This window comes from Zeus faber (assembly GCF_960531495.2).
Source record: "Zeus faber genome assembly, chromosome: 9".
Taxonomy (NCBI): domain Eukaryota; kingdom Metazoa; phylum Chordata; class Actinopteri; order Zeiformes; family Zeidae; genus Zeus; species Zeus faber.
The window spans coordinates 9954391-9978889 of NC_137197.1; the positions used below are offsets into that span (position 1 = coordinate 9954391).

A 24499-nucleotide genomic window follows, 5' to 3' on the forward strand; every position below is an offset into this window, starting at 1 on the left:
GGTAAAACTGAAATATATATATTTTTTTCCTTGTCTATTTCGAAAAAGCCCCGAAAGGGCCCACACTCCAAAAAGGCCACACAGGGACCCAAAAGGCTGTCACGTTCCCGCCAATCAAGCCCACGGAAAGCTCCAAGCAGTTGATTCTGTCCTCCCGCCGTGACCGCATCAAGGAACTGAACAACCTGGTGTGGGACCTCCAGCAGCAGCTAAGTGGGAGCACCAGTGAAAACAAGCTGCTGCGGAAGCTCCTTCGCCGCCACACGGTGGCGCTACAGCACTTCCAGGACTCGGAGCATGGCCTCCCACAGGTACAAAACTCTACGCCTCACTTTGGATGTGGAATTGGGAATAGTGGAAGAACCTTTTCTTAGCTCTCTTTCTTTTTAGGGGAAATTGTTACAAATATATCTGCTGAATTTGCACTGCAAAATGTCCCTTTCATTTTTCTAAATTGAATTCAAATCCTAATTTGATAATTCAGTCGGCCTGCCTAACTCATTATAATGTTTCCCTTCAAGCAACTTTCTTCATAAGACTCACTCCAAGTGTTTCTCCTCAGTACTAAAACAGTGACCCATCTTTTTTGCCTTGCGCCGATTGCGACCTCCTCTCCAGATCCTTAGCAAACACAGCAACGAAGTGAGAGCTTTGGAGGAGCTGCTGCGCAACACCCGTAACAGCCGCAAGAGCCTGGCCAGGCAGCTCCGAGCCATAGAGGACGAGCTGTTCCGCACCAAGGACAGTCTACAGCGCCTGAAGCTGCTCAGCGAGGACCGCAGCCTGCTGGATAGAGAGGAGCTCACCCACAAACTGTCCAAAGCCACTGCCGAGTTAGACAGGAACAACAAGAAGATACAGGTACCACCGGGATAACCACCGCCGGTGGCCGGGGTCAGGGGTCAGGGGGGGTCATACACTACAGTGTATGAGGAGGGGGCTTCGGGGATCCGTGCTGTCCCACCTCAACATAACATTTCTAACGTAACGACATGACATTAAATCCACTCTCGGGAGTAGTGCCGTATAGTATACTACCATTGTAAAATGTTTCCATTATTCCAGGACTTGGAGAAAAATCTTGAGCTCTGCCAGTCTTCCTTCAGTCGCCAAATTGCAATTGAAACAAAAAAGACCATTGACTCCACGAAGATGGTCAGCCTTCTGGAAGAACATATTACCCAGCTGAACCACAAAATAAAAGTAAGTCAACGACTGCTGCTAAGTGCAACTATTTTCCTCGGTCTACACCGAGGAAAGGAGCATGCCTTTCTTCAAAAGTACCACACAAAAGGCAGATTTTCATGAAATTTGCACAATTTAAACGAGAAACGTTGAGATAACTGAGAATATATAAAAATCCCAGATTGAAGCTATTCAATGAAAAAATGTGCAGCAGTTTGCAGATCTAGAAATTGTTCAACTCAATACAAGGATTCAAAATGTTGATATAAGTGTTTTGCAGTTTTGTGTTTAACACTTTCTTCCAGCATTAATATACAAATGATGTACTGCAACCACATCAGCTTTTGCCATTTCCCTTAACGGGGAATAGGATCACTGTTCCTAACAAAGTCAATGGTGTCCAACACGTTCTCTATTGCTGACATTCCATTTAAAGTTCACCTGGAAACAGAGCTGGCATCAAATTCCAAAACCTTGTCATTACATTTACACAAAGGAAAAACAAAATGTAAAATCCAGTCTGGTATCAGTAAATCTGGGATAAGGCGAGCCACCGATCAGCCTTCATTGGTGACCTGATAATGATCAAACCATCAGTCCTGGGAACCAGACACCTGCTGAGGGAGGCAGAATTCTGGATGCCGCACAACTATCCGGGTGGGAAATGTGGGGCAGGGCCGGGCCTTATCTGGAAATAAGTAAAACACTCAATTGCCAAAGAAGGAGAGGGGGTTCGGGGCGACAGCGGGAGTAGGCGCCGGAGCGGAAGGACACCTGGGTGGAGAGAAGAGGAGGGGCCCAAACCTCCCGGCAGGTGCATTAAAATGTTTGCACGGGGCGAGGTCAAGATGCCTGAGGTTCTTCATACTCAAACAGAGTGGGAGGAGCGTCGTATGTAGACGGTGGCGCGACCGGGTCTCTGGGTTCACCCCCCGAGGCAAATGGAAAGGGTGTCGGCAACATGCAAACATTACCTTCTTGGGAAAAGGGGTGACGTTGGTCTCATCGGCCGAGGGATGACATATCACCCGCCCTTAAATATTGATGGGAATGGTCAAGATTACGATGAATTATCACCATTGTGTGTCTGGAGTTTGTCTGTTTTGTCTGTGTTGGTTTTTCAGTAGCAATAGCTTCCAGGTTTACAATGTCATTATCCACAAAGCTCGGACCATTGAAAAAAAAAAAAAAAAAGCCTGAAATCTAAGCTAGGGTGTTTATAAATTTCATGCTGCTTCTGTAACATATACTATATATATATATATATTCTCTATCATAGGAAAAAGACAGAGAATTGGACATCCAGAACATATACGCCCACAGATTTTTAAAAGAATTGAGCAGAAAAGGTACACTCTTTTTGACGGTTTCTGTGATTCAGTTGGCGCCATTATTCCCATATTACATTACTACCCTCTGTACCTATTGGCTGACTGACATTCCCAATGACAAAACAGGAAAAAAGACGAAGATGGTTCAAACAGAAGAAGCATTCCCTGTCCTCGACGTTTCATCCCCCCTCGGGTTCGATAATCAAAAAACGGAAGAGGAGCAAGAGGTGCGTACGATCTGTCATCATCGAAAATTCCCTTGAGATATTGGTGACGTGTTTCTCATGGTGCTCTGCTAACGTTTTGAGATTAAATGTGATGTTTAATGTCGTTTATGCGGATTCTAACTTGGGGACGTATGACTGTTTCTTCCGTACATTATAAAGCCATTTTCCTTGCCACATTGGACAATAACCCTGAGTAATAATCCCTCTTTATTTTGCTTTTATTACTGGCTCATGCAGGAGTCAAGCGCTAATGAATATCCAGATGCAGAGGATTTAGGGGACAAGTCAGACAATGGTCCAGATGGTAATTACACGACTGCAATCCTCACATACACACATCTAATGCTGCAGGGTAATGCATACGGTAGGTGAAAATGAAAAGGCATGGTCATTTTTTGGATACAGTTAACTCTTTAAGAACCTTGGTATCACGACAAGCTTACAAGAATCCTCACCTCCATTTAAAGATGTTTGCATTTTAAAACAAAACACACAAAAAAAAAACGATCCACAGGAAGCTCTTTCCAGGATGTGCAAATAAGAACAAAAAAACCCTAAAAATTAACTAAACCATCAGGGACAAATTCAGACCCATGTTGCTTATCAATGTATTATCAACAATTTGAAGGTCAATGATGACTATGAATTACATTTTGAAAAGGTTTCACTACATTGTATGCTATCCTAATTGCTTTCAGACACCGATGAACAGAAGGAGCGCTCGGATGAGGACCCAGAGCCCCCCGACGAGGCAGGTGGCAACGAGGACAGGTCCGTCAGCCACTTGGAAGGATTAGAAGAGCAAACAGAGATGTGTGACAGCTCGTACTCGAAGGACCTGCTGAGTGAATCCACTGACGCCACCAACATGTACAAGTTCCCAAGGATTAGGCGTCACTACGCATTCAAACAGACAATCCTCAACCTTCACGCCGGAAAACCAGCCTACTTCAGCCTGGACAAGACCCCCCTGAAATGCATCAGCAATGAAACGATGGTGGAGAACCAGAACCCAAACTCAGGTTTACAAGAGCCTTCGTTTTTGAGCTTCACCCGGGAGAAGCCTGAAGCCTCAGACTAAGGATTAGGCGACGCTAGACAAGACGGCCGACCTGGTGAGAGTGGTTTGGTCAAAGTCAGAGTTGATTTGGCTAGTGGCCGGACTGACAGCCCCCCCAAACCAAAAGCGCACCTGGATCAACGCTCTCGCTGCCGTATACAATTATTCATATTTGGTCAACCATTTGACAGATTTTCTTTCTTCTTAAATTTATATTTTTTGTGTTTCTGTGTTTTCTTTTATGATCACGTTTCCAGGTTATTTTTGGTTGGACAATGAACAATCTACAAAAATACCTCAAAGATTTGTTTTATTACAGATAAAATTAACACATCGCTACATTACAACCATGTCATAATCAAGACATTTAAAATACCAACAAACCAAGGTGTATGTACAAAAAGAGAACATCTGTATCCCCACATGCACTGTACTTTTGACAGCAAAGCTCAACAGCCTATTACAATTACAACAGCAATAAATAATACTATGTGGCATTACTCTAGACTGACCAACTAACTATTTCTCAACATGGTGTATGAGAGCACAAGTGGGGGAAAAATCCTCAATCACATATATTCTGCAGACACCAACAGATAAAACTGACGAGATGGGAACACCTAGCTGAGCGCATGCAGGCCAAGAGTAACTACTTTGTTACAGACAACTAACCAGCATGTGATTCCTACCCCACCTGTGGAGAAAGAAGAGGCTTGTCAGATGGGTAATTAAAAATCAGTTGCGTCAGCAATCTGAAGCAGATAAAAGCGTCATAGTCCAAACATGTTTATCTCTTTAATATGTGGACGCATGTGAGTGGAAAAAGTACAGCCTACAATGTGTATAAACAATATATTTTTATTGTGATTCAATTCAATCCCCAAAGAGAAATTCTTAGGTGTATATTGAATTAATATCTTAAAAAAAATAAAAAATAAAGTCACTGGATTTATAAAAAAATTAAAATAAATCACAATTAACATAAACAAACACGTATCAATACAGTGTTTGTAAATCCCCCTTAGTTACAACACCACCCAAATTCATCACCTGCAACTCCAGTTGGAAAAGCCACGAGGCGCTCCACGGGAGCGATCCATCTACTGGGTACCACGGTCACCGGATCAGCGTAATACTTCCAGATCAGAGAAATCATCAGAACAGCCTGAAAAAAACATATATAATAATCATGCCATGGAACTCCAGCGCGCGTGCGTGCGCGCGCGCGTAACGCACACGCACACGCACACACACACACACACACACACACACACACACACACACACACACACACACACACTCATTTTGGAGGATTTAAATGTATATTTAATACAACACAGACAATTCATTCCATTAGCTTATAGAGCTTATAGTGCGTAATCACCAGGTGTCATGACATTTCACTGCATATATGTATGACTGTATGTATTTGTATGTATGTGACAAATAACCTCTTGAACTTAGAAGCAGAAACCCATCTTCTGTGTTTTTGGAACCCTGCCAAAATTTATTATTCTGGCCCCTCCGCCAGCTATCACTTGGGAAGGATCACTTGCAAAAAGTCTGCTTAATGCTTATCTGAGTGCCATGTTTATATGATACAATAGATGTATTACGAGCAGATTTATGTTTAAACCGTTCTTCAGTATGTTTTCCACCTACCTGCAATATATAAAACACAATGTTCACAACCCATTTCATTTTTGCCTGTTGCGCCGTTCTTGATTTCACTGCAAAGAGAAAGAAATATGCAGTGGTTAGCCAGAGATATTACTCACTGAGCACTTTCTTAGGAACACTACACTAATACTGGGTAGGGCCTCCCTTTACGCTCAAAACAGCCTCAATTATTCTTGTCATGGAGTCAACAAAATGTTGGAAACATTCCTTTGAGATTTTGGTCCATGTTGACATGATTGCATCACAGAAATACTGCAGATTTGTCAGCTGCACATTCATGCTGCGAATGTCCCTTCCGATCACATCCCAAAAGTGTTCTATTGGATTTAGATCCAATGACTGGGAAGGGGATCTGTACAACAATGAACTCATTGTCATGTTCATGAAACCAGTTTGAGACGACATTTGCTTTGTGACTTGGTGCATTATCATGCTGGAAGTAGCCATTAGAATATTGGTAAATTGTGGTCATGAAGGGATGCACATGGGCAGCAACAATAATCAAATAGGCTGTGGAATTCAAGTGATGGTTGATTGGTATTAACGGGCCCAAAGTTTGCCAAGAAAAAATTCCCAAATTACAAAGCGGCGTCGTACAATCTGCGGAGGGCGGTGAGGGATGCTAAATGGACGTACAGGGACCCAGTGGAGCGACAGATGGAGTAATGGGACATCAGACCCTTGTGGCAGGGGCTGCGGACTATTACGAACTACAAGAGCAACTCCTCCCCAGCCACGAGGGTGGACGCCTCCCTAGCCAACAAACTGAACTTCTTTTATGCGCAGTTTGAGGCTAGCAACAGCACTGCTCGCTGGCCCGATAACTGGAGCTACACCGCTGGGGATCAGCGCGCACTCTTAGTGTCTGAGCATGATGTCAGGAGGGCTCTGATGCGGGTGAACACCAGGAAAGCTGCGGGGCCATATGGCATATCTGGGTGAGTATTAAAGCTAACACTCACTCACTAGGATATTCAATGCCACTCTGGCTGAGTCTGTGGTCCCGCCTCACCTGACTGCCTGAATCACTACCATCCGGTGGCTCTCACCTCGGTGGTCATGGAGTATTTCGACAGGCTGATTAAGGATTACATCTGCGCCTCCCTCCCCCGCACCTTGGACCCGCTGCAGTTTGCATACCAGCAGAACAGATCCATGGACAACACGGTCTCCCAGGTACTGCACACCATGCTCACGCACCTTGATAGCTAGAAGTGGGGCTTTGTGAGACTGCTGTTCATTGACTATAGTTCAGCTTTCAATACCATAGTCCCCACCAGAATGGCTGTCAACCTGCAGGAGCTAGGACTGAACACTCCGCTGTGTGCCTGGATCCTCGACTTCCTTACAGCCCGGCCCCAGGTGGTTAGGGTGGGGAGGCACACGTCCAGTTCCCTCACCCTGAACACAGGATCCCCCCAGGGCTGCGTCCTCAGCGCCCTACTGTACTCCCTGTACACACCTGACTGTGTGACCAGGTCAAGCTCCAACACCATCAAGTTTACTGACGACACCATCGTGGTGGGCCTGATCACCGGCGACGATGAGAAGGCCTACTGCGAGGAGGTGGCTGACCTGTCACTCTGGTGCCAGGACAACAGCCTCCTCCTGAACGTCAGCAAAACGAAGGAGCTGATTGTGGACTTTAGGAGGGGATTACAACTGAGGACGCACGCGCTGTTGGTGATTAATGGGGCTTCTGTCAACAGGATGAGCAGCTTCAAATACCTGGGAGTCCACATCACAGAGGATTTAACATGGAATACACATAGAGACACTCTGGTTAGAAAGGTGAGGCAGTGTCTTTACCACCTCAGGCAGCTGAAGACATTCAGAGTCTCGGTGAGGATACTCAAGTCCTTCTACTCTGGAGCAGTGGAGAGCATCCTGACAGGCAACATTGTTGCCTGGTTTGGGAACTGTACTGCTCAGGACAGGCGGGCCCTGCAGAGGGTGGAGCGTTCAGCCGAATGTGCCACTGGAACTACCCTCCCCTCCCTGCAGGACTAATAAGATCAGAGCCTAAGCAGAGCCCACGAGATCATGAAAGATCCTCACCACCCCAACAACTGATTGTTCTAGCTTCTGCGGCCAGGCAAGCACCTCCGCAGTCATGCAGCGAGGACGGAGAGACAGAGTTTCTTCCCGCAAGCCATAAGGACTTTCAACGCTGAACTCACCAGGGATCCTAACAAAAACCACTAACACTCACACAGGCCCCACTGCCTTACTGTACTGTATGTAGCATACTGTATCACTGTTGTGGGTTACTGCATACTGCGCTGTATTGCTGTTCTGTGTTACTGTATTGCTGTGTCGTAGTGTGGTATATGGACTGTATATCTCCACACACACACTACCTCACTTTATTCACATGCCACTTTGTATCTGTATATACAAATAGCCATACAGATGTGGACAAATTTGTTGGTACCTTTCGACGAAACAATAACCCACATTATTCTCTGAAATTACTTGGAACTCAAAAGTAATTGGCATCCATCATTGTTTTTTTCCATATTTAATGGAAATCAGACCTTGCATTAGATTTTTGACTCAACAGAATTTTACATAATGATAAAAATATGAAAATGGCATGGACAAAAGTTATGGGCCTCCTAACCTAATATTTTGTTCCACAACCTTTCGAGGCAATCACTGCAATCAAGCGATTTCTGTAGCTCTCAATGAGACTTCTGCACCTGTCAACAGGTAGTCCGGCCCACTCTTCCTGAGAAAACTGCTCCAGTTGCCTCAGATTTGAAAGGTATCTTCTCCAGACTGCATGTTTCAGCTCTTTCCATAGATGTTCGATGGGATTCAGACCAGGGCTCATAGAAGGCCACTTCAGAATAGCCCAATGTTTTGTTCTTATCCATTCTTGGCTGCTTTTAGCTGTGTGTTTTGGGTCATTATCCTGTTGGAGGACCCATGACCTGCGACAGACAGAGCTTTCCGACACTGGGCAGTACGTTTCGCTCCAGAATGCCTTGATAGTCTTGAGATTTCATTGTCCCCTGCACAGATTCAAGGCACCCCGTGCCAGACGCAGCAAAGCAGCCCCAAAACATAACCGAGTCTCCTCCATGATTCACAGTAGGTATGGTGTTCTTTTCTTTGAAAGCTTAATTTTTTTTTGTCTGTGAACATAGTGCTGATGTGACTTGCCAAAATGCTCCAGTTTCTCCCAGAAACATTGTGGCTTGTCAATATGCATTTTAGCAAAATCAAGTCTGGCTTTATGTTTTTCTTTCAAAAGTGGAGTCCTCCTGGGTCTGATATACTTTGACCTTGGAGTTCAGCTTGTACCTCTTCGGAAGTTGTCCTTGGCTATTTTTCTACCATTCGCACTATCCTTCTGTTCAATCTGGTGTCGATTTTCCTCTTGCGGCCGCGTCCAGGGAGGTTGGCTACAGTCCCACGGACCTTAAACTTCTTAATAATATTTGCAATTGTAGTCACAGGAACATCAAGCTGCTTGGAGATGGTCTTATAGCCTTTATGTTTAACATGCTTGTCTATAATTTTCTTTCTTATCTCCTCAGACAACTCTCTCCTTTGCTTTCTCTGGTCCATGTTCAGTGATGCACACGATGATACCAAACAGCAGAGTGACTTATTTTTTTCCATTTAAATAGGCTGAATGAATGAACGATTATAAGATTGAAGACGTGTGATACCAATTAAACAAAAGAATTTGTTTGAGATATCACTAACATCCAATTATTTATAATATTTTCTAAGGGGTACCCACAAATCTGTCCAGGCCATTTCAAATATAATTGATCTCTTTAGCAATAATTGATCTCTTTTCACAGTTTCTTCGCTTTACTCTATGAGATACCAAAGGCATGCAGGTATACAGAAGAAAATTGCTTCTAATTTCATCACTTTTCAGGAGGAATGAAGCATTGTTTCAATGAGCTGTAAGGGTACGAACAAATTTGTCCACGTCTCCACATAAGTCTATTCCCTTTATTTCTATTTGGTAACCCCATTCTGTATTGCCTTTTTGAGTCTTATTTTTATATTATTCTATTTACTAACAGCATTACGTTTTAAGAATCAGTTAGTTTGGTAGACATTGGGTAGCTATTGTGTTCAGTTTAGAACTTATTGTGCATAATCTCTGTTGCAATGACATTTCAATGCATATGTATAAACGTGTGTGTATGTATGTGACAAATAAACCTCTTGCACACACACACACACACACACACACACACACACACACACACACACACACACACACACACACACACACACACACACACACACGTGTATGTATGTGACAAATAATCTCTTGAACTTGAACACACACACGTGTGATTCTGTAACTGACAACACTATAAAACACTTAGAAACAATGTACTTGTGTTGCATTTCATTGCATTTGTCATCTGTGTGTAACAGTAGAGTATTTCTGAGCTTCTTCCTGTTTGTGGAAACCCAGAAATACAAGCAGATTCTACCTTCCATCTATTCTCCCGACTAGTTATGAAATCAGAGCTTCTGGGTTTCTTTGATCACCTCCCAAATAAACACTCAATTCCTTATCTAAAGTTTGTGAAAGGACGAGGCTTGAGAGTCATGACATAATCCCCGACACCGTACACTTTAGCCGTGGCATTATCACATTCTATTATTTCACCCCTTCCAAAAGGTAAAAAAAATAAATAAAAAAAGGGTGTAACCTGCTAAAATCAGGGTTGTTTTTTCTCTCACCGTGTGTCTTCAGCTTGTCCGTCATCTTGTTGATTTTGCGCTCCAGCCTCGCATACCTGGCAAATTCATCCATCATGCTAATGGAGGAATGCTCCTTCTTCATCTCCTGGACCTCCGCCCTCATCTCGCTTTCCTGCTCCGCATCCTTCTGGACCATCCTGGACAGCTTGACGGGAACAAAACACACCGTTTCATCGTTGTCTGCTTTGCTTTTCTTTCTTTCTTTCTTTCTTTCTTTCTTTCTTTCTTTCTTTCTTTCTCTTTTGATCAGTCCGCAGGTTATTGGTTTGGAGTGTATACATGTTTTTTGGAGAAAGCCATCTTGTATACTCGGAATGCCGACAAATTAATTATTCTGCTATCACTTAATGGAGCTTAATCTGGCGGGAGGGGGAAAAAAAAGGCATTTTAAACACCAGAGGTCACTTATCTATATAGTCTTATCTCAGTGGTCACCAGGGTTATTCATATCAAGTTCATCAATAACAAGTCATTTGGATGGTAAAAATAACAACAACAACAGCAGCAGCAGCAGCAGCAGGTTTTAAGGAGCTGCAGCATCGGCAGCGGTGATAATGACACGACCGGCTCGCTGCCTCGGAACGTCATACAGAACACCTTGAACAAAGTGACTGGTAAAAACGTTCATCTTTCGGGGGAGAGTTCCAGCGGGACTCTTGTCGGCGCCCGAAAGCCCAATTGCATTCACGGTGCGCCACTGTTTGCACATCAATTGTCCGAGCGGACTTGCCGTATACCTCGGCGGGCGAACGCTATTCCGCTATCCTGGCAGTGAGACCCCGTCCAAACCCCGAAACCCTGGAAACCCCCAAAAAAACCCTGCAAACATACCGGTGTTTTACAAGGCGCCCGTCAACTACTTACAAAAGACGACATGGTGGGAAGGAGCGTTTTCATGAGGTTGCAGAGAAACACCGAGACCAGCACCAGGAACCAAGCGCACCCGGCCGCCATGTTTGTGTTCCAGCGACGGCGTCGGGGCGGGGCTTTGATGACAGGTTGTTTTTTTTGGTTTTGTTTTTTTTAACATCCATTTTTTTTTTTATTGAAACAATGTTCAAACAACCAGTCATACCAGTTAAAAACAGAAATAAAACAAAAACAAAGGAGAAATCACAATAACAATGACTACAGTACATCAGACAATGATAAGATAATAATACTGTAGTAGTAGTAGTGGTAATAATAATAATAATAATTATAATAATAAATAGATTTAAAAAAAGATTCATTTTGGTGACAGACTTCTTCAGACCGGCGTTCCTGAATACATTTTAACTGCCGATGTGATTTCTTATTAGTTACAATTTTAATAAGATACAATTCTAATCCCGCTCATATTAGCCGAGAACACATACGCTCGCACACCAATCCCAACAGTCCACCAGACCAGGGTCTGCGAGTCCTCCGAGCAACGCGAACCTGAATCACTCACACCCCCACACCCCACTATTTATACTGCAATTGCCAACAGCACACATTGAGCACTGGGGTTATCCAGGGTGGCGGGTTGCTGGTGGGTTGGTGTGAGGGCGTGGGTGGGGACGGGCCTCGCTCTTGCGCGGGGCGCGTGTCGGCATGGGGGTCCCGCCGGCTCCCCGGCGGGGTGTCAGTCCATCGGCACGGGGCCTGGCTCTGGGCCTGCAGTCCATGCCTAGCGCCTGCGGCTGCATCTTCGGGGCCCTTTAAGCTGCTTGGTGGTGCCACGAAAAAATGAATCCTCATTTATAGCCATAACTATGATAGGAAGAAGCCACGTCCCCAACTGTTCCAGTTTTCCTGGACTTTATTAATTCTGTTTGATGATACATGTTGTCATCTGATGTTCATGTTTTTCCGTGTATGTGTTGTTTATAGACTCTAACATGGTAAAATAGTTCACCAAAGTAGGGGATTGGTGGTTCTGTACAACAAAAAACTGCTCTTGTCATCCTACAGGTCGTCCACAGGACAGAGTTATTGCAGCAGTTCTTGATGATTAAAGAATGAATAAAGAGTTCAAGTTCCCGGGTTCTATATAATATAATGAATTGTCTGTGTTGTATTAAATATACATTTAAAGCCTCCTAAACTTACCTGAACTTACCTCCAGTAATTACCTCACAGCGTAGAAGTCCTGGCATGTCACAAAGCTTCAAATGGCTCCTGTGTGTGTGTGTGTGTGTGTGTGTGTGTGCGTGTGTGTGTGTGTGTGTGTGTGTGTGTGTGTGTGTGTGTGTGTGTGTGTGTTGCGTTACAGGTTGAGAAGTTGAACTCCACTTACAGACTAACTCCGTCCTAGATGCAATAGTGTACAAATACTCTGTTGTATGCCCAGCATGCTGACAGCAGAGGTTTAAAAAAAAATAAAAAAATTTAACATCTCAAAAGGTGGGGTTGAATTAAGAAATGTCGCTTTATTGGATATGACATTTCCCCTATAAAATGAAAAGGTCAATAATAGTGCATGAACTGTTATCTTCACATTGAAATGAAGTGACAATATTTTCCTTCAATGATTATTCATGTGTTGTTTTGCACAATACGTAATTGTCCAAGTCTTTCCAAAGTGTAATTCTCTATGTGCCACCAAAGAAAAGATGAGTTACACTTTCGTATTCAATTTTTCATAAGGTACATTTGTTATCGACCCTTTAAAAATCTCCAAAATATACATGTTTGCTGGATATACACCAATCAGCCACAGCATTTAAATCTCCGCTAATAATCCTTGCACCAAGATGTTATCAGCAGATCCTTTAAGTCCTGTGTGTTCCGACACCTTTCTATCATAGCAGCATTAACTTTTTCAGCAATCTGCGCTACAGTGGACCAGACTTCGCTCCCCACGCACATCAATGAGCCCATGGACGCCCATGACCCTGTCGACCCGGTTCACTGGTTGTCCTTCCTTACACCACTTTTGGTAAGTACCTACCTGCTAACTACTAACCACATGCCATGTTCTAGAACTTCTGGTTGGGTGGCGGAGCGAGATAAGTTTGTGGCGTACGACACTTTGTGACATCATCGAATTTCCTGTGTATGTGCATGTTGTGGCTACATGTGGTTTTAGTGTAGTATTAGTAGACTGCGAAGTGGTGTAGACGCCAACACTCCATAGTGGTTGCAAACTGTGTGTGTGTGTGTGTGTGAGTGTGTGTGTGTGTGTGTGTGTGTGTGTTGTAGCACTCCTAGTCTTATGGGGCAGGGGTGAGGCTCAGAGTTTTCAGGTATAATCAACTGAACTCCATTTATTTCAATCATGAGCAGGAAAAGGATGGGGGAGCAAAAACAACTAAGGTTCTTCCCGAGCCCCCGGGGGCGTCATCGTTCCTGTCCCCTCCTGGCGCTGTCCTCCTGGTGACACAAAGAATGTTTTACTGTGATGTCACAGAACATTCAATAATGTTGTTTCCTATTTTAGTTCTAGGTTAGATTCCACCCTTTTTTAACTAATGGCCACGCACTGACTCTAGTCGCCCTCTTCTCGCATAGAGTCAATCCTCGCCCTCTTTGTAGTCTGGCTTCTTAATTGCTGATCTGGCCCAGCTTGGTTCCTCCATGTTTCCAGCCATCGCCGGTGGATATATCTATTTTCAACGATCCCCGGCTGGCAGCCTTTCCCAGCTGGCTCCCTCCAGTGGTTTGACTCGAGGGAACACCACAGCGTGCGTGAGCATCGCCTTACCTGCTTGGCGGGGCTTTTTCGTCTGATATTTTATCGCTTTTGCCCCTTTTTGTAAATACAAACTCACTCTGTTCGCATCTAATCTGACGCCCTGACCCAGCTTTTTTTGCGGCATTCGAGCCAGTCGCAACATACAACCTGTAGGAGTCGAGAACAGTCCGAAACATTCGGTGTTAGTGTCCTCACACATGGAGCTCGCTTGCAGCTTCAGAGCAACGGGTCTGAACCGTGTCCGTTTTTGTCCCAAAAAGTTGATGAAACGTCTGAGGGACATGTAGTGTTTAATCTGTTTGAATGGGGGGGCAAGGATCAAAAAGTTTATTGCACATAAGCAGGGGTCAAAACCAGGAGAACAATCAGAAGGCAAAGTTTACAGGAGGGAACCGGGGTCCAGGGAAACGGGCAGAGAATCAGAGTCCAGGTAAACAGGCAGCCATACAAAAACAGAGGAAGACAGCAGACAGAGTGAACAGAGAACAGGTAAAATCAGGGAGAGTGACGAGGAAGGTGAAGACAGGTGGCAAGATTGCTGAATGTGGACAGGTTTGCAGTGGCAGGGATGAGACCGAAGAAGCTAGAGAGGTACAGAGGGAGCTGGAGACAGAGGAAGCTAGGGAGGGACAGAGGGAGCTAGAGAAGGACAGAGGGAGCTAGGGAGGGACAGAGGAAGCTAGAAAGGGACAGAGGGAGCTAGAGAGGGACAGAGGGAGTTAGAGAGGGACAGAGGAAGCTAACAAGGGACAGAAAAACATAGAACAAACACCGGGCAGGATCCTGACACAGTGAGGCAGGACTCTGTGGACATCGTCATACGCAACAAGTGTATCGGCTTGTAGAAGTAATTCTGCGTGTCACCAGGACTCACCGCTTCATTACGTCAGCCACGTTCAATGGAAACTCTGAAAATTATGCTGCGTTCTATGGGAACTCAAAATGTTTTAATTGGTGTAGATACTGGACCCTGTGTATTGCTGCCTGAAGCTGTTATTATAATTTTTATTATTATTATTATTATTTATTTAATCGGTCTGTCTGTCTAGCAATATTCACGCTGTCAAAATTACATAACATAAAATCAGTGTTTTAACATCCCAATGTCTGACAAGCCAGCCAGAGGTAATGTCTGCATTATTTATGCAATTAACACTTGTGTGGGGGCTTTGGGACCCGTTTTCAACCTTTACCAAATTAAAAATGTTGCAATACATTTTTTTTCAACCTGAGACTCATTGGCCTTGGCTCCTTTTCAGTGAAGAACATGTAAAAGAACACCAATCCTACCCCCCCTATTTTCTTTTCATAATCACAAATCACCTCCCAGCTTCTCTGTTGACCCACACACCCACTCACACACACACACACACACACACCCACTCACACACACGGAGAGAGAGTCACAAACAGAGTCAAGGTTGCAATATGTTACAGTTCGAGCACCAAGAACCTGTCTGCTCCCACATATTTCAGCACACTTTACCATCTGTAGTGTGTCAAACTACAAGATGTCCTGCAGAAACCAGCACACTTTCATTTGAAACATTCTAGGTGTGGGACACGACAAATGAATAGCTTTGTGACATCATAGTGTCAGTGATGTTGTTGCACGATAAGTACGCGTCTGACTCTCTTAGTTTGTGTGCGTGCGTGCGTGCAAGAGATAGAAAGGAGTGTTAATAAAATTCCTGAACTAAGTCTTTCATCATCCTAGGTTACACACTTGCAGCCGGTAGCAACAAAAGGAAGCGTTGCGATGTGTGTGGACCCAAGAAGGACAGGAAACACAGTATACATGCATCAAGTGCAGGAAATACATTTGCCACACACACACACAATCTCTGTCCCTCATGTGTTTTGTAGACTGGCATGAATGTGTGTTCAATGGAGCTCAGTTATCATTTCCATAAAATACTAAATGTAAAATCTCTACAATTTCCTCAGTTCAAAGCAATAAACACCAATGGTGATGTTTGACTTGTATGACTTATATTTGTCAGTGACAAACATGATTTTTTTCCACCCATGTCTTAATTATAATTTATTTTACGTTATTAAAAATCCAATGTCATCACTAAACACTTGTATTGATACGTGTCATCTAGCAGTGGTTAAATGGCAAATATTCACCACATGCTGTCTATATTGCTTGTAACCGAGATTTAAAAAAAAAAAAATCAACATCTGTGAAGTATTTGTTTTTACATCAATTGTTATGGCTGTATTGTTTAAAAACAAACAAACCCCAGAGACAATAACGTTGTGGGTCCACCGGGCCCGCGAACAGTTGAGTGGGTGCGTAACAAACACAGGAAGGCCGCCCAAAAAGTCGCCGCGTAGGGATCGCGGCGTTCTACCGTCTCGACGTCGACGGTTTTTTTTAAAACCCCAACCCCCCGCTCGTAAACAGAGCGAGCGAGGTGTGATTGGCACGCAGGCCGACCCACACAGGTGACTTGCTATGGTTTGAAAACGTGTTGCCAAGAGGCCGCGGCCAATCGGCGGGCGCGGAGGGCGGGGCCGGGCCCTGCCGGCCGCGAGGTTGGTAGGGCGAGCGGCACAATATAACCGGGCGATCCAATCCGGTTTGAGCCTGTTCTGGTGCCGACGCGACGCGCATGTAGGAAGTTCCCCAATCCGCTCTGGTCGGTATATGCGCCGTGCACGCTCGGGATAAACGCGCGATCGAGTGAAACCTCCCAAGAACCGCTGCATTGTTCCTTATCTGCGCACCATGGTGAAAAGAAGCAAGGTGAGCCGTGTGCGCCGAGGTTTTGGTTGATTTTTTTTGTTGTTGTGGGTTTTTTTTTTTGTTAAAACGGGGTTCCTGATTTGCGTGGCTTTTTTTTTTATGTCTTTTTTTTTTTTTTTTTTTAAGGCTGGATGTGTCGTGTGGCGATATATATATATATATATATATATATATATGTGCGTGCGTCTCGCTTTGGCGTGCGCGCCTCTTTTCCGCGCTCGGCGTTCGCGGTCCAGTCGATATGGAAGTGGCGCCTTTTTACTTTGGTGCAAAGTCGCATTTCCGTCGCTCGGTTTCGGCCGCCGCGCGCCTCTCGTCGTCGGGTCCTATTTTTATTCCTTAATGCCGCCTTCGCCGCGGCAAATGCACGGATTTGCTTGTGTGCAAATCGCTGATTATGGATTGTCGTTAATACGATTAGACAAAGGGGTGTAGCCACCAGCCGTGTGCGTGCGCGTTGGAGCCGTTCCTCGCGGCGCGTAATTGGGCACCCACCTCGACGTTACCCGACGCGCGCGTCGTGTCGCGATCGAAGACGTATTCATTTTTTTTTTTTTTTTTTTAATCCTCCCCCCCCCCCCCCCCCCCCCGCCCCAATCTGTAGTCGTTTAAATTCTCCGTATCCTTACTTTTGACCCGAGCGTGCGCTAAGCGTGCGGCGAGACTCTGCGCGACACCCTTGTGGCACTTGGAGAGGGTGGTGGTGGTGGTGGTGGTGGTGGGGGGGGGGCAGGCTGAGTGTCATGGCAGCCGACCCACGTTAGAAAACCAAAAGAGAGAAACCTCTGGCGTGGCTGGTTAAAGGCGCCCACAAAAGTAGGAAAATGTGCTCTCGGAAGTTAAGATCCGTTTATTTCGATTACATAAATACAATTGTGCATGTACTTTTGGTTGTACTTATTTTATTTTGGGTGGTTTTTTTTTTTTTTTTTTGTCTTTTCGATGCCCCGTTCTTAAACAACTAAAAAAAATAAAAATAAAAAAAAATGAAAAGGCATGGGCCAGGTCGTCCTGATGACTCAAAACGCAGGATCCCGGCTGCGGATAATGGCGGGAACCAAACTCCGCGGTTGGCGGTGGCAAGTTAAGTGCGCGTGCAGCAACCCCCCATGTGTTGAATAAAGGCGCACGTGGGGGCGGAGCCAGGCCCACTCTGGAACGACGCGTCCCCATTGGGTCACAGTCGCTTTTAACAAGCGCCTCAAGTGCCTCACTATGACATGTTCATCAGTAACCTGTGCGATGATTTCTTTCCCCCCGCCCGCCCCGCCATTGGAACGTTGCGTAATTCCCTCTGGCTCGCTCTAGGTGTGGAGGGCACAGCATGTGTGCCCTTCCTCCAGAGGTAAATTATTTTCTCGCGTGTAAATAAATGTGGGAGTGTTCTAAGTTTTTCCCCTTTCTCTCCCGCAGACCAATAATGGTGCGGATGCCGGAGCGGTGAGTATTTGCAAACTATAGATGAGAATGATGGATAGTTTCTAGGATCTGCCGAAAGTCTATTGGGAACACTACAGGCAGGCCACACATATAATAATAATATTTTTTGTTTTTATCCTCAGCCAAAAAGACGATCTCCGAGGTTGTCCAGTGTAAGTTATACAAACCTTTTAATGCTGCAACTCCTAAAGCATCCAAGCCTATATGCCATATTCTACACATGTGGTGTGACTAATAACTGATCGTTGTTCTGCTTACTTTCCAGAAAAACGAGACAGAGACAGAGCCCAAGGCAAAGGTAGGCAAAGGACTTACTTACAGTCTAAGGATCCATCTGATCCGCACCGCCCGTTCCCCGTTGTCGTTATAGCTTACCGTGTGCATGTTTGGTCATTTAGGTGCAGAAGGCACCCGCTAAGCCCAAAAAGACCACAAAGGCTGCAGAGAAGGCCAAGCCAGTGGACAAGAAGGAAGAGCCTGAGGCTGAAAAAGAGGCACTAGCAGAAAATGGAGAGGCCAAAGCAGAAGCGGAGGTACTAAGATATATTAACTTTACACATTTGTCTATCCTAAAGTTTTGAATATAGGGAGTTGGCTTTGTCAGGGGCCCTGTTTGGTTAAATAACCTATTACATCAATTATGAGGCTGGTTCACAGATTGGGCGTTAACCGTGTGTTTTCTCTTCTCCAGGAGGCTGCAGAAGATAAAGCAGATGGAGAGGATACTGAGCAGAAAGATGAAGAAAAGTAATGACGGCGCTTGACTCATTCTGTAGCCCCCCCTGGACCTCCTTTCTTGTATAATGCAGATACTTTTTTATCAACTATTTTCTTAAGATATGGCACCAAGATTTTTAGTTGTTTGGGTGTAGGTTTTTTTTCTTTTTTTTGTAGTTTCAGAAGATGTTTTGGTCTTTGTTTTTAAACCTGTGTGCTCTGAAAAACCAGAAGGAGAGGCATGTTGCATTTATCTGCATGAAATGCAACTGTGCTTTTATCAGGGTGCTATTTTCAATCAGGAGAGTTAGTCTGAAACATTCCAAAAGTTTCATGAGGGAATGTCTGTAACCTGGATTTATTGGGGATTTTATACATGATATTTTCTGTTTTTATTGGGGAAATAAGATGGTTGTAACCGTTAGAGCTGTGGTTAGATGTTTTTATTTTCTTTTTTTTTTTTTTTTTTTTTTTTTTTACACACTTGATTCTCAGATCTGTTGAACCTTGCTCACTAGTACTGGAAATGATCAGGCCAATGCTTTTTAAGAAATTATATTTCCTGTTTGTATCATTTGTATAGCTGCTGTGAAACTAGTTTTTTTTTTTGTTTGTTTTTTTTATATATATATCAATTTGATTATATCCAGATGCAGTATGTGACGGTACATAGTGAGTGTAAATGAACATGTTTTCTTTGCCAGACTGAAACATACAAAATACAGTGTTTGTCATACTTAAGCTTTTCCTTTTAGGATACAGATAATCAAATACATTTTTGCTTTATCACACTAAAGCGTATGCCACGAGTAGCTGTGACTAAATTTTCGTGTTAGGATTTATCCACCAATGTACAGTTTTCCCAGTTTTTGTAGCTGCCTGATCTGTGTTTTGACTGGTGGATGCCAATTAAAATGGATTTTTATTTCTTTTAAATGTCCCCCCCCCCACTATGATGACAAACGGGAATAAATACAGTCGGCTGGAAAGAAGCTGTTAGGGCTTATGCGCACATAACTTTTCTTAAGTTACGGTTAGCAAGTGTTTAAAACATGTGAAAGAACTGCAAGATTCGTATTGTGGATATACAATATTTGCTCCATTATCCAAACTACTTGTTTTTGCATCCAACATGCTAATAAAGTTAATGGCATAAAAATTGACTGGGGGGGATAACTGTTTAGCGCTCAGAGTCGGAATGAAACCTGTGATAACGTATCCATAGACTTTCAAAACAGTTCAGTTCAAACTGTAAAACAAAACAATGTGGGGTTATTTACTTCCCCCCACTAAAGGACGGTGGTGATAATTTGATGGAAATGCGGCTTATATTTTGACATCCCATCACACACCCAGGCTGGGCAAAAATATCACCGATTGCCATATTGATATTTTATATATTCGCTGCACGGGTGGTTTGCTAATGCTGACATGCCTTGAGATTTTCCTGGTGATGTCTGAAAGCAGAGGGTTAAATGTATGGTGCAAACTCGAACTCAAGGTATTTCAAGGCATTGAAATGAACTAGCAGCGGTAGATACTTTATTCATCTTTATTTTTCATCACCAAAGAGAAATTCTAACCACGTAACAAAATGGCATTATACAATAAATTAAAAATAAACGCGTGCACCAATATTGCGATACGTAAAGCAGTGTATATATATACACACATATATGTGTGCGCACACACACTATATATATATATGCTATATATATTTATATATATATATATATAAATACAAAAAGCGATATATAGGTATATATAACTGCACAGGGTGAGTGGATATGAAAAATATTTACAACGGTGCAAAAATCTATAAACAGCGGAAGTATATTTCATTAACGTTATTAAGACTTGTTATTTTCAGATTTTTGATTATCGATCAAAGAAATAAAAAAAAAAAAAAGCTAAAGGATTTGGAATTTGGATCATAATGGAACGGTGCGGTGCGTGCGTGTGTCTTTGTTACGCCAGTCGAACGTCCTCCCCGCCCCCTGTTTCCTCCGCTGGGCGGAAGCTCCTCGGATCTCGGAGGCCTCATCCTTCCAATGGCGACCGAAACCAGGCTGAACGGAAAGCGGGAGCAACTGCGGAGGGGGTCAAATTAAATAAATATATCCTATGCGTTGTAGTTGTAAAGTTACTCCTATTTTCTCTCCGTTTCCTGACCTACCGAACCCGAGGCCGATCCAATGGCCAAAAACCGGAATATCTCGCTCCTGGAGTCGGGTAAGGCACGCCGTTACGAAGCCAGTTGATCGATCCGGCCACAACAACAATAATAACAACAATAATCGCGGTCAATCGGTGTCGGCGTCGTTCTCACCGTGTCCCCCCGGCTTCGCAGAGCTGTACTACCTGATCTCCCGGTTCCTGACGACGGGTCCATGCCGGAGAGCGGCGGAGGTGAGCTGGCGCGTTCGGAACAATGTGTGGCCGTAAAACGGTCACGTCGCCGCCGTCGGTTACTGGGTGTATCTCATCGCCGCGCATCGATCTGTTGCAGGTCCTGGCGAGCGAGATGCAGGAATATCAGGTGTGTGTCCCCGGTTTGTTGCATTGTGTCTCCGCTCGGACCGTCTGCGCCGGAGCATCGAAACTTGCCTCGACGTCGACTTTTGACGCCCCATCGATGATATCGCACGCTTTAATAACTTAATGCATGGCGGTGATTGGGGTTTGTATAATAACAAGGGGACAGTAACTATTATTATGATTGTTTATTATTATTATTATTATTTTTTTTTTTTTAGCTTTTACCTAGGAGATTAGACTGGCAGGGAAACGAGCACCCGAGAACGTATGAAGATTTGGTAAGATTATTGTTTCTTTATTTCTCGTGTATTCTGTTGAGATGTAATGTTGTTGTTTTGTCACAATCACAACACGCCTGTTTAAACGTCTTTGTTCCTTGTTTTTTGGGGTCCTTTTTTTTTTTCTTGGGTTATTGTGGGCAAAATAAATCAAACATGTGGCCTACTTTCAATGGGATGTTACTTATTTGTGCTTGGAGACCAAACGCTCCCCGCAGATCGGAGTGTAAAGAATTCAATAGAGCTTTTTATAATATTTTAGCCCGAGCGTTGTACTGCAGATAGGGTGGACGGTTTTGCTCCGTAACACGTCACTATAGCCTCGCCGGCTAATAGGAAAGCGGGACACGCTGTCTCTGCGTTGTTTTCCATGTGACCTGCGCTGCGATTGGCCAGCCGTGGAAGGTGTTTTTGCATGGTAGGCCCCGCCCCACGGAACAGTCCACTTGGTGATGGGTTCAAAACAGTTTAAAGGCATAAGCTAGAACACCGTTCAAGATGGCAAAAAAAATGTTTTAATATTGTTTTATATCATTTTTTTTTTCTTTTTCACGCCGCTCGTCTGTCTGCAGTGCAACCCACCACCAAGACAAATTTTTCCCTGTATGGAAGGAAATTGTGCTCGGCCCAATAAAGCGACTCTGATCCTAATATATGTCATGCCCAACATCACCTCCCTAACACAGTTTTCATTTTGCTAAAAAGGTTGCGGCCAACAGACACATTGCACCGGATCATTTGCTTCAGATATGTAAACAGCTTGGACCGCTGCTTGACAAAGAGGTGCCATCATGTGTCCCGGGTGTACATTCGCTCCTCGGGTCCGGAAAGCAGTCTATGCTACGAAGATCGAAAGGTACCGTCCCTTGTTAGGTGTTCTGCGTGTCTTGTGCATTTCTGTGTCAAGGTATTGGCATTCTGTACATAATGCAAAGGCTGTATATAACCATCATATAATGTGATAAATGTCACATTTATCGGTATCGATCTATGTAATTTGATAATGCTGTCTGAGCGTTTTGTTTTCTTAAGATTATCCTGATAATGACTGAAGGCTGATGAAGCCAGACACTTCATTTATAGTTTAAAATTACGGTATTTTATAATACCAAAAGACAAGTAAACATTTCCATGTGCAAAGAATGACATTAATGCAAAGTTAACATGAAAAATGCAGGCCCAGCTCCGTCACGGCATTGAAATTAACTGGCGTACTGTCGATGTTATTAAGACTTGTGATTTCCAGATTGTATTGTTCTTTGTTGTTGTTGTTGTTGGTTTTAAGCGGCCCCTTTAGAGTGGCTGTGCTCGTTGTATACTAAATCGAATGTGTGCCGGCGTGGTTTGTCACGCGGCTAATAAATGTGTTTGTTTTTTTTCATGGAAGACTGCGACAGTGTCCGGCTGAAATCCTCCTCATATGCAGCCCTTCACAGGGGCAGACCACCAGAGAGGCCTTTGAACTGCAAAAAGCCTCCACACCTAGGTAGGTGCCGGGGACTTTGGCTCATGGTAATTAACAGCACACTACATTCACGTCGTTATTTAAAAATGCACCTACTTGGTTTATTGTGTATTTTTGATGTTAAATGTGTATAGATACCTAGGTAACATGCACATCTTTGTTGTTAAATGGAAAATTAAAATCTCTATACAGGTTAAAAAAAAAAAAAAGTACCACCACTTTGGACACCTTGGACTGTGTCTCGTAGGTTTGGGACAAGAGATAAATAAGCATATATAAATATATATTTATTGTTATTATTAGAATTTTTTTTCCCCCGTTTTATTCCTGAGGGGGGGGGGGGGGTATACCATAACCTGTGGAATCAGCTGAAACAGGTTCTTCCAGTCTTTCCGATATGTTGCAATACGTGCTCCATGTACATATAGACTAGAGAGGAGTTGGATACCTTGTGGGCGGTTTGAGGCGTGTTTGTCTTCTTCGGGAGACCTGACACGCGCCAAGGTGAAGTCATCGCCAAAACTGTCCGGAGGACATTCAACTCTTCCGTAGTCCTTGTCATGCACAGTGTATTACCAAGCCGGTCACTGTCTTTTGGCGTTATTTCCACACCTTTGCATTCCAAACTGCCCAAGTCTTGACATTGTCATCCTCTTGTTGACAGTCGAGGTCCACAGGGGGCGAGAACTAACAGGAAGTCAGCGGTTCAGTTCTATCAATCCTGTCAGCAACTATCAGCACATGCGGCTGCACAGGCGCATCCTGGGGCATCTGTCTGCAGTGTACTGCATCGCTTTCGATCGCACCGGCCTCAGGATCTTCACTGTAAGTGCACAAACAATTAAAAATGTCTATTAATGCCAATATTCTGAAATGACTAGATCAGAAAGCCGCGTGCTGTGGTGTCATTTAAAAAGCTATTCATTGCTGAGTTGTCACGCTGCTGTTGTTGAATGTTAGAAACTCAATGGACTTTGGGGTTGACCAGGCTTGGTACTGGCCCTCTTAAGACGGCCTTTTTAAGGTTTGGTATTCGGTATGTTCTAGAGGGCGGTCCTGCTTGAAATGGAGAGTCATGTTTGTTGTGTTGCCCATCTGCCGCCGTGCGTCTTCCAACTCGCTCCTGTCAATCAGATCATCATTTTTTTGTGGAACTTGCACCACTTTTTACCTTTTATCACTCTCCCTCCTGGAGCAACAAGGGGTAGCCCGTTTCCATGCAGACACAATCGGCAGGTGTGATGGCATTGGCGTCGGTCCTTAAAATTGACCAGTACTGCGTCACTACTAACTAGAAATGGGAGCCCGTCTGTCTGTGGGACCACGGGGATCGACAGACGGAGCTCCTTCACTTTGCTCGCACAGAGGGGATGTACAGTATCAAGTTCAAGAGATTATTTGTCACATACATATATG

At 44.1% G+C, this 24499-nt stretch overlaps 3 protein-coding genes across 3 annotated transcripts in view; 2 read left to right on the top strand and 1 right to left on the bottom strand.

Annotated features, from left to right (window-relative positions):
* Nucleotides 1-4094: 4094 nt before the first annotated feature.
* On the bottom strand, nucleotides 4095-11206 carry get1 (guided entry of tail-anchored proteins factor 1). The gene is made up of 5 exons (XM_080006854.1): nucleotides 11094-11206; nucleotides 10209-10374; nucleotides 5466-5533; nucleotides 4854-4968; nucleotides 4095-4497 (listed from the first exon to the last, which is right to left on the bottom strand). Exons 1-5 carry the CDS (start codon nucleotides 11181-11183, stop codon nucleotides 4424-4426), a joined length of 513 nt encoding a protein of 170 aa, XP_079862980.1. The 5' UTR covers nucleotides 11184-11206; the 3' UTR covers nucleotides 4095-4423.
* Nucleotides 11207-16498: 5292 nt separating this feature from the next.
* Nucleotides 16499-19738, top strand: hmgn1a (high mobility group nucleosome binding domain 1a). Its single transcript, XM_080007349.1, has 6 exons — nucleotides 16499-16645; nucleotides 18059-18085; nucleotides 18208-18237; nucleotides 18351-18383; nucleotides 18484-18618; nucleotides 18777-19738. The coding sequence occupies exons 1-6, from the start codon at nucleotides 16628-16630 to the stop codon at nucleotides 18834-18836; spliced, it is 303 nt and encodes a 100-aa protein (XP_079863475.1). The 5' UTR covers nucleotides 16499-16627; the 3' UTR covers nucleotides 18837-19738.
* A 1154-nt stretch (nucleotides 19739-20892) lies between these two features.
* brwd1 (bromodomain and WD repeat domain containing 1) overlaps nucleotides 20893-24499 on the top strand; it is a 34315-nt gene continuing 30708 nt past the window's right edge. The window contains exons 1-7 of the mRNA XM_080006578.1: nucleotides 20893-21034; nucleotides 21153-21211; nucleotides 21312-21341; nucleotides 21559-21618; nucleotides 22324-22474; nucleotides 23006-23104; nucleotides 23748-23908. Of these exons, the coding sequence (XP_079862704.1) occupies nucleotides 20998-21034; nucleotides 21153-21211; nucleotides 21312-21341; nucleotides 21559-21618; nucleotides 22324-22474; nucleotides 23006-23104; nucleotides 23748-23908 (597 nt within the window). The 5' untranslated portion in view covers nucleotides 20893-20997. The remainder of the gene's footprint in view (nucleotides 21035-21152; nucleotides 21212-21311; nucleotides 21342-21558; nucleotides 21619-22323; nucleotides 22475-23005; nucleotides 23105-23747; nucleotides 23909-24499) is intronic.